Source organism: Micromys minutus (assembly GCF_963924665.1).
Source record: "Micromys minutus genome assembly, chromosome: 2".
Classification (NCBI taxonomy): domain Eukaryota; kingdom Metazoa; phylum Chordata; class Mammalia; order Rodentia; family Muridae; genus Micromys; species Micromys minutus.
The window spans coordinates 92,387,584-92,398,782 of NC_137971.1; the positions used below are offsets into that span (position 1 = coordinate 92,387,584).

The window sequence follows — 11,199 nt, forward strand, 5'->3', positions numbered from 1 at the left end:
TACCTTAAAAACTCACTGCTTGACTCTTGAGAGAAAACATCAATTTGAGGAAAAAATAAGAAAAGAAGGAAAGAATGAAAGAAAAGAAGGAAGGAAGGAAGGATAAAGCAAAAATGTAAATAGAGGAGAAAGAGTGAGGAAAAGGGGAAGGGATGAAGAGGTGAAGGAAAGAAGAAAGAAATTCTTATCCCTATTTTTAACACAATAAATTAAAGTCTGTTTTAAAATAATGTCATGGTATGTTACTGAAATCCATATAAATATTGTACCCAGAACATACACAATGTAATAAATGCAATTTTTTATCTGTATCCATTCGACTATCATAACTGTTTAAGGAAGAAAAAAAGTTTCCCTCTCTCTTATACATATACAGATGTGACTAAGAAATTCTCCTAGATGTGTTCAGTTAGGCAACACAGTCTCTGGACTTTCTATATCTGAGCCTAATGTCTCCCACTCTATAGAAGTAAGAAACGCATGGGAGGAGTTTATCTGCCATCCAGGATGACAGCTCCTAAGAACAGCTTTCAAATCTGTACGTTTCCAGAGACACACTGTAACCCATATAATTCTTTAGGTGTACATTGCTATGTGTCAAGTATTATTCTAGGTAAGTTGTATACACGTGGTACTCTTTGGTCCTTCTACTCAAAGCAGTTCCTTCCCACTCAGGTGCATTTTTTCTTTGCTTTGTCACACCCTCTAGCTAAACCTCAGCAGTCTATTTCATGACCTTTGTCACATGGTTATTATCACAGAAATTTCACTGTTGTATCTTATTTATTTAACTAATGCTATTTTCAATCAATTATCAAAACACTTTTTATTCAAACTTTAATATTTCTTTCTGTATCTACCTCCAATTTCCCTAAATACAATATCAACTGTAAATGTCTATACAATCTAAGATGAGCTACTGAATTATCTTATAAGAAATTACAATGTATTGTTTTCTCAGGATAATGTTATCATATTAGTATAAGGTGGAATGCCCCCAAACCAACAACAACTACTATTATTAATTAGTACTTTATACACACCAGAAAAGGTGATTTAGGAAAATAACAGCTTAAACTGAATAAGAGTAAGAAAACTACATTTCATCATTTAAGTGCAAATTATAACCTGAGCACTATGCATTTATAAGAAAAGAAATATTAATTATTTAAGTTAATATAAAAACAGAAAACTACTCCATAAAAATTAAAATAAACAATTCGTAAAATGTTAAAATAAATCCATAGGAAATAAAGCCAATATATGTGAAATTAAAAAAAAAATCATCCAGAAGACTAAAGTAAAATACAATAAAAGCAATATATATTTTAAAATATATATTGTATATATAAATGTACCTTTAAATGTGATGAAATGATGTAAAAGTATATGTATGTATATATAATATGTATAATATGCATAAATTGGCAATTTTGATAATTGTTATTATCAAACTGTTACAAAAAATAAAATGACAAGTAATAATATAAGAAAATATGAAAGCAGATCTCAGTCTTAGCATCAAAAAATCCAATCTATGGGTAAGAATGCCCACTAATTTGCAATAAACTGAATTAGATATAATCGATGATCAGAGAATTAGACTCATAAAGACTAGAGCTGATGTCAAGCCAAACCTGCTAGAGAGCTTAATTCCTGACAAAGAGAGGAGAGATATAGAAATGACCCTAATTTTTAAGCTAAATAAAAAGTGAGGAAAAAATAAAATACATGATGAGTGTCACTTTTAGGACTGAATTGAATCAAAATAATTCTGTCTGCTCTCCCTAGCTTTGATGTTGTCTCCTGAAAAGAAATATGTCTGCCTTCTTCCTGCTGATGCACCCCTGACCTGTGGTCCTTCTGCCCTAAGCAATCCCTCCCAACTCATGCACATCTTTCTTTGCTTTGTCCCACCCTCCAGTTAAACCTTAGAAGTCCATTCCATGGGCTTTGTCATAGGTGTCTTAATAACTTACCTGGTCCTAGTGTTTTACCAACAAAAGGACCGATTCAGTTTCACTTTCTGCCAGGTCAAATTCAGGTATGTGATGGTTGTTCTGGTAGTTCATGGATCTCACCCTTAATAAGTATCCCACCATGTACTTCAAACCTGCTGCCAAAAGGCCCATGGGACTCCAATCAGGTATAATGAGGAAAATTAGCTAAGGTGCCTTTTCACACTGTTCTAAGCAGGTCAAAATTTCTTCATATTAGATTTAAACATAGATGGTCTTTTCCATGATCTTTAGATTACAATCGTCTATAGAGTTCACAGAACAAACCATCATGGACTTCCCTCTTTTCCTTTTCTCTCCTTACTCTTCTTACTACCAAACCAAAATGCTTTTTTCAACAATACATATAAACTAGTAGTAGGCACCATTTCATGTTTCTGTTTTAGTTATTCGAGAGTAAAAAGCACTTAACGTTTGCCTGGATTACAATTAAATTTCAACTGACACTCTGGTTCAGCAAATTGTGTCTACCTGTAACACCAGCCACTTGGGAGACCAAGTCAGGAGAATCAGGAGTCTGAGACCATTTTTGGTTACATCCTCAATCCAAGGATAGCCTGGGTTGGAAAAGACCATTCTCAAAAACAAAAACATTTTTAAATATAAATAATAACTGAAAAAGAATTAGCCATATGACTAGGAAAAGGTGGCACAAGCCACCCACTAGTGAGAAGAAAGCTAACACTCAAACAGTGACTCCTGAATACTCAGCAAATCAGAGCCAAGTTGAAGTTTGTATAAGCAAATATGTTTCAGAACACAGCTGCAGACAAGTACTAACATGATGCCTGTGCCTGCCTTTACACCAAGGCAGAGAAAGTCACTGATTTAAAAAGAATGCAATCACAAGAGCTAGAGGGAGGGAGGAACATAGATAGGAAAGGGGAGGAGAAAAAAGGGGAAATATGATCAGGTATTGAGGTGGGAACAAAAGAGAAGCCTTGAAGGCCAATAGAATGAATGGAAATATACACCCTACAGGATGGAATATGGAGGGCACTCTAAAATGTAACAAAGACATGGGAGGTAAGAGACTCTCAGGACTTTATGGGAGGGACCTTAGATAAAATGACCCATAGTGGGGAGAGTGAATTCAAAGAATCCACCTCCAATAGAAAGACAGGGAATCAAGTAGAGGGATGGAGTTGCCATCCCACAGTCAAAAACTCTGATCTAGAATTGTTTCTGCCTAAAAGAACTGCAGAGACAAAAATAGAGAAGAGACTGAGGAAAAGGCATCCAGTAATTGGCCCAACTTAGGATCCATATCAAGGGGAGGCTCCAAAGCCTGACCTATTACTGATATCATGGTGTGCTTACAGACAGGAACCTAGCATGACTGTCCCTAGAGAGGCCCAACAAGCAGCTGACTGAGACAGATGCAGATATTTACACCCAACCAAGGACTGAAGTAAGGGACCCCTATAGTTGAATGACAGAAAGGCTGGAAAGAGCTGAGGAGGAGGGTGACCCCATAGAAAGACCAACAGCCTCAAGTAACCTGGACCCTAGGGAGCTCCCAGAGACTGAACCACCAACCAGACAGCAAACACAGGCTGGTCCAAGGCCCCCAGCACAAATACAGCAGAGGACTGCCTGTTCTGGCCTCAGTGAAAGAGCCTAAACCTCAAGAGACTTGAAGACTCAGGGAGTGGAGACATCCTCTTAGAGACAGGGAGAGGAGAAATGAGATGTGGAACTGTAGGAGGCCAGATCAGGAGGGAAGTGACAATAGACTGTAAAAAATAAAAGTAATAAAATGTAAAATAAAATAAAAAGGAGAAGGGACACCTATTCTGTAACTGATAAACACAGAAGAAATTATGAAGTTAATAAATCATTTTAACTACCATGGAAAAAACAAATAAAAATGGATTACTCATAGAGCATAAGATATTCATGTTCTAAGATTTTAATTAAATACACTATGTATAATTAGAAATACACAGATGGTTCCTCTTTTTCCTTAGGCTAGAATCAAGATAAAAACTGCTAAATGAGCAAAGATAATCTGAAAACAAATTACTAAAATTTTGTATTTCATGCTTCTTCCTCACAATGAGCTACCATTGCCCAAGTGGTTCAACACAGAGATAAAAGAATACCAAGTAAACTGTCAAAAAGACAATGACAAAGTTGTTTGTGACTAATTTGTCATTCTTGATTCTACTTAGCAGGTTCTACTTCCAGGAAAAATATTTTGTCTTTAGGAAATAATTGTCTTGATTCCGACATGTTCTAATATTTTAAGTGTTACAAGTACTAAGAAATATTAAGTAGCATCATTTATGTTACAAAATATTATTTATTGTAAAAGATGACTTTACAATAACTTACTGTTGAATAAAATTACCATACTATGCACATGCAAATAATCATCCATGTCTTGGCTGTTATAATTCTCAGAGAGCAGAGTAACTTCACCACACAGAAAATAGGACACATTCAAGGAGCTCTTCCCACTCCACATTTTTTATCTTGCTTGAAATCCCAGGACTGGAGAATTATCAGTTCAGGGTTGTCTTTCCATTCTGTGTCATGTACGTTGTGGAAGTGACTGGAAATATCAACATTAAATGCATAATCTGAATTGACCATACTCTATATGACACACACACACACACACACACACACACAGACACACACACTAATGTTCTATTGATAGATAGCCCACTCTATTAAAGATTATTTTCTTATCATATCCACTGTGACCACAAAGAGTGAGAGTGTCCATTTCTCTCTCATTCTTCCCTTAGGATAACAGATAAAATAAACAAGTCAATCAGGTCCTATGTCCATCCCAAAATCAGTTGGGATTAGCCAACAAATCATTGTAGTAACCAATTTTCTCAGGAAACAGACTGAGAAAATGTTTATAAAATAGTTTTTCTTAATCATATGGCTAAATAGTGAAAAGCCTAGAGGCTGGACAGTAGATCACTGTTGTGTGTATTCATTATGACTGTACCTTTCTAAGAGACAAACTAACTCTCAGGGACATAATTCCACAATTGTTTTTATTTGTTTTCTATATTCGCTTTATAATTTGAATGTCTTTGTGAACTGGGTGTTTTTTGTATAAAAGTGTATATACAGTTTAAAGGCATAAACATATGAATGAACTAATGGTCATAATTTAGCCTCAGAGTTGGTGACTCTTCTATTTTATTCTTATTCTTTAATCAAAAACACAAAACATCAAAATAAGTAGAAGTTTTGACACAAAGCGACAAATGTCTGACGTGTGTAAAGTGTACACGAGGCCTTGATCTCGCACTTTGCATGCATGTGCTAAAGTGTCACATTTGCTTCACAGCTGCTTACACTTATCATCTACTACACCCTCTTTCTGAAGACATCACATATCTGAGCCACAAAACACAGAGAAGGCAGTGAGTGCTGATCTTAAAGTTTCATTGCTCCCGGCTGGTTCTCATTGATTTGGAAGGTGCTGGGCACAATCTTACTCCTCTGTGCACTTATGAGCAACAACAATGGCCACCTTGACAAGCTATGCCTACTGGTGTAAGAGTGGTTCAATGTTACGGGAGTAACTGACTGCTTTCTGATTATGTGTAAGGTCCACTAGAGAGAACTCGTGCTTGGCAGCATTACTGGGGCCAAGACCCCGTGGCTAGATACGCTATAGGTCCAAGGGGAGAAACCAAAATTATTCTGCTAGTGGGCTCCTAATTATTATCACTATACTCATAGGTTAGGGCATTGAGCAACTCTCCTCAGAAATGTTTATACATACATTAGACTGAAATTAAAAGAAATCCAAAATTTGTCAGCATTCAGAAAATAATAGATTAGCGAGTACTAAGCCATAAATGGGACATCTAGATCGCATCCTTCCCCACACGACTCTGTGATCACCAGAGAAGTGTGGAAATATTGTTGAGCCAGAGCTGACTTTGCATACCTACAGGAAAAAGGGTTTCTTTCATAGACACAACAGTGCACTAATGAACTCACAGTGAGTGTGGCCGAAGGCATAAGAAATACACCACTACAGAAAGCCAATTCTGTATGAATTCTTTGGTTCCCTTTGTTTATCATTCAGGACGCCTAGGGACCATGTTTATTTGAGTTATTAGCATAAACCTTTTGGGATTCAATGGTGATAACTTACATCTTTAAATGTGTTGTTTGTTCTTTGTCAGTTTCCCCAGAGAAAGCCACATCTTACATATCATCCCACAGTTCAGTTCGAACTTAGTAAAAAGTCCATAGGTCCGAGCATGATAGCCTGTTCTGTCTCTGCTAGCAAAGACATAGGACGTTCCTGTTTCCACAAGGCCCTGGTAAGGTAGATAAGGATGCTCACCACATTTTCTTTGTATAAGTTTATTACCTATGCAGAACTCCAAATAACACTTATAGAAAAGTCAGGAGACCTTATATTCTACCATAACGTAGAATTTATAAAATAGCAGTTTCAGATATCTATTGCAATACTTTCTGTCAGAGTTGAAATTCATTAAATTTGAAATTTAACAAAAGAAAAATAGCATGAAAGAACAGCTCATCAAAAGTACATTAAAAGATATTTATTAGCACAAAGCAAAATTTTGCTAAATTTGAAAAAATAACTTAACAGGGTAAGAAATATTGTTACTATTTGATTTTTCATCATCCTAGGAATTAATGATACAGCTTATGGTTTTAATAAAACAGGGCTCTAAATCAGTTATGAGTTCAACTCCTGTTTAACTTTATATTCAATTTTGTTGTCAAGCCAACATTCATCACACCACACATTTTGGAAAAGAGCAAAAATCCCTGAGAGAATTATAAGCTTTGAGGGAAAATTCCCTGGAATGACTTTCCAACAACTTTCTACTGACATACCCAGGCATTAATGAAAACCCTTAACCTCATCTTTCTGAGATGGGATTGCTCTCCTGTGCTGAGCTCAATCATCTGATTCTTTCAAACTTTTGTATATCAACTGAAACTTTTCATTCATTATCTAAAATTCATAACTGGTTACTTTATCTATAATCACAGTTTATAAATGTCTATATTTACCTAAATTTAACTCTTTCAAAACACCCCCATACCTTTTACAGTCTACTTTAGTCAAAATCGGCCTCTGCCATTGCCTTAACAGTTAAATTTCTGAAAATGAAACAAACTATAGCACCAGCAAAATTTCTCCATCCATTCCCTATTCCACCCCCTGTTAACAAATGTGCCTGCTTTTCCCAAGATCAACAATTCCTCTGATCTCCCTTTGAATATTTTAATACTTGCTAGAGTTGCCTGCTGAAGCAGTTCAGCACTGTACACACACACAGGAGAATACCAGAGTCTCTCTCTCTCTCTCTCTCTCTCTCTCTCTCTCTCTCTCTCTCTCTCTCTCTCTCTCTCTCTCTCTCTCTCTCTCTCTGTTGGTTCTCATAAACCACTCAGACTTTCCTAAACCTCCACAATACTCTGTCTTCATTCTTCCCTTCTAATAATCTGCTCTCCCAAGTTCTTCATCCATTCTGTGGGATTAAAGGATTATTCCTAGAAATCTATGACTAGAGAGTCACACCCTGAAGGTCCATTCCAAGCACATGAATATATTTAAGTAGGCTTCTCTTCCTCACTTTAAACCTGACATACTAAAAACAAATTTGTGCTTGTTTTCCTGTGTTCTAGTGACTCTCCCACACTGAAGCATTCGTATTTTTTGAATTCCTCAGAATGACTGTTTATGCACAAATCTGGTAAAACTTTAAAATCTATGACTACAAAAATAAATACATAAATACACAATTATGTGAACATATTTACTTGGTTTGACAATAAAAATTCTATTCTAAATGAATCTAATAATAATTTCTAGGGTAATAAATTTTAGTTTTCTAGAAAAAAGAACTTATTTCCTAGAGTAGTTTTCTATTCAGAAAACTGTCTAAATCATTTTTATAACATTACAATTTGTTACTTCTTAGGATGTGAGCACTATAAATACAAATGCTACAAATGCAGGACAACAGAGAATTCCTAAGCAACTTCACATCGAAATTACCAACTTTCTTGTTGACTGGCATTCCTGGCTTAGAGTCGGCTCATGGCTGGGTCTCCATCCCTTTCTGTTGTCTTTACGCTACCGCCATCACTGGCAACAGCATGATCCTCTTTATAATTGTGACCCAGCATAGTCTTCATGAACCTATGTACTACTTCCTCTCCATGCTCTCTGCCGCTGACCTGGGTTTGACTTTTTCTACAATGTCAACCACTTTGAGAATCCTGTGGTTTCAGGCAAAAGATATCAGTCTAGATTTATGCATTGTTCAGATGTTTTTTCTCCATGGATTCACATTTATAGAATCTGGGGTGCTAGTGGCTATGGCTTTTGACCGTTACGTTGCAATCTGCAACCCTCTTAGATATACCATGATTCTTACTAATTCTAGAATTGTTCAGATCAGTTTCCTAGTGATGATGCGTACTCTATTATTAATAATTCCACTACTTTTACTCCTTAAGCCTGTCTCTTTCTGTAAAAAGAATACCCTCTCCCACTCCTACTGTTATCATCCAGATGTGATTAAGTTAGCATGTTCAGACACTCGGGCCAATAGCATCTGTGGACTAGTTGACCTCATTCTGACCACAGGGGTAGATACTCCATGCATTGTCTTGTCTTATATACTGATCATTCGCTCTGTCCTCACTATTGCGTCCTCGGAAGAACGGCACAAGGCCTTCAGCACCTGCGTGTCCCACATTGGAGCAGTTGCTGTTTTCTACATCCCAATGTTTAGCCTGTCTCTGGTGCATCGCTATGGGCGGTCAGCGCCCAAAGTCGTCCATTCAATGATGGCCAATGTTTACCTTCTTTTACCCCCTGTGCTCAACCCTATCATCTATAGTGTGAAAACAAAACAAATCAGAAAGGCTGTTCTTAGTTTGCTCTTTGCAAAATGAGCACAGTGTACTCTTAACTTTTGAATATCCTGGTGTGATTTTCATGCTCCAAAAGCAAATGTGGTTGGAGATGCCCCATTTGATGAAGGAATTTTCAAGTTCTTAATTTATTTAGCAAGGTTTAATAAATATTTTGATGTTTTCTGTTTACAGTATGCCATGCTATGCTTCACATGAGTTTTACAGTCTAATCAGAGAAATTTAAAGAATAATGATGAAAAAAATAAAACTATTGTTCAAAGTAACTGACATTTCCTGGTTGTTTTGTGCTAGGTTTTCTCAAATGGCTCACGAAGGATATTCCAACTATCCTTCAGAATAGCACAACAAGATGTGTAACTACTTACAAAACAGTCTCTGGGAAGCCCCTAGGATCTGGGTTAGTAGAGACTGATGGTCTTCCTATGGGGTTGCCCTCCTCTTCAGCTCCTTCAATCCTATTCAACCACAGGGGTCCCTGACTTCAGTCTAATGGTTGGATGTAGGCATCTGCATCTGTCTCAGTCAGCTTCTGGTAAGACCCCTCAGAAGATATCCATGCTAGGCTCCTGTCTGTAAGCACATCATAACATCAGTAATAGTGTCAGACCTTGGTGCCTACCCTAGAGATGGATCTTAAGTTGGACCAGTCATTGGACCACCTTTTCTTCAGTCTTCATTTTTGTCCCTGCAAATCTTTTAGACAGGAACAGTTCTGGGTCATAAATTGTGGCTGTAGGTTGGTAACCCCATCCTTCCACTTAAGGCTCTGTCCACAATTAGCAGGGACACAAGCAAGACTCGGTACCCACACTAGCTGGGATACCCACATGTGACTTGGGAATAACCTGCCCTACTGAGCTCCATCAACTGTTTTTTAAATGCCCACTGTTTTTCTTTCATGCCATGCACTATTCTAAACTTGTAACCACACCAAATGTAGAAAGCTTTACTCTTATGAAACCTGTAGAGGAAAAGTCAAAGATGTTAGAGGAGGAGCTAGTTAATGCAATAGAGCAGAAACTGGCTGTTATATTAGGGTAGCCACATAGAAAACATAAAAATAAATCCACTATTGCTGAAAAGCAATAAACCCAAAGTGGATTAAAAACTTCATACAATGTTCTAAAAAAGACTCACTAGTATAGGAAGTATTCCTAAATACTAACAAACATGATCACATGAGGTTAAAAGGCTTCTGCACCACAAACTAAATAATTGCTAGAGTTCTGAAACAGTAAAAATATTACAAACTACACATCACATAGGGACTGAGAAGCAGAATACATGAAGAAGTGAAAATATGAAAATTCTCCACAAATCATGAGCTACTGAGGTAAACATACAGCTTTTAAAATAAGCACAAGTGTCAAATTAATGTCTGCCAGTGTTCTGTATCCCTAGCATTCAAAAAAAAAAACACAAATGAAAATGCCTTCAGATTCCATCTCTGCCAGTCAGATGGTGACCAAGAAGAAAATACTAGTTAGAATCCTAACTTGAACCCCATGCCACAAGAGGGAGCCCATAACTGACACTGTCTGGTTGGCCAGGAACCAAAGGATAGAACTAAACATGGCTGGCAAAGAAAAAAAAAAGTCAGTGATATTCTACTTACTCAAGGATTGTTGCCTACCCTAGTTGTTATCAGAGGGACATCACTCTGGAACTGATGAGAACAAATCCAGAAACTCACAGCTAAACATTAGAATGATGCAGGGGAACCACAAAAAAAGAGGGTGCAGGAGGATTGTAGGACCCAGAGGAGTTAAGGATCCCTGAAGAACATGACCCACAAAATCAAGTAAGCAGGACACATAGCGGCTAACAAAGACTGAGGAGACAAACACAGACCCTGTATTGGAGCTAGTGCCTTTGCATATACATCATAGCCATGTACTTTGATGTTTTTCTAAGACCCTTAACAGCAGAAATAGAGGGTGTCTTCCATAATTTTGCCTGCTCATGGGGCCTTTTACCCAGCCTTATTAAGAGCATTTGTGAGTAGTCTTATTACAGCTTGATAAGCTGTGTTCAGTTGATATCCTTGGGAGCTCTGCTCTCTCTCTCTCTCTCTCTCTCTCTCTCTCTCTCTCTCTCTGATAAAGGATGAGTGAATTTATGGGGAAGGGGAAGGTCAGAAGGACACTGGGAGAAAAGGAAACAGGGGAAAGTAGATGTAAAGGAACATTGGGAAAGAAACCTTTATGCAATGCTGATGCAAATGCAATATGTTATAGCTACTGGGGAAATCTGCAAGGATGTTCCTCAA

At 37.3% G+C, this 11,199-nt stretch overlaps 1 protein-coding gene across 1 annotated transcript; it reads left to right on the top strand.

Moving 5' to 3' along the window:
- Positions 1-7,988: 7,988 nt before the first annotated feature.
- Positions 7,989-8,948, top strand: OR51F1 (olfactory receptor family 51 subfamily F member 1; the record flags this gene model as incomplete). Its single annotated transcript, XM_080913361.1, has 1 exon — positions 7,989-8,948. One exon carries the CDS (start codon positions 7,989-7,991, stop codon positions 8,946-8,948), a length of 960 nt encoding a protein of 319 aa, XP_080769487.1.
- Positions 8,949-11,199: the final 2,251 nt, after the last annotated feature.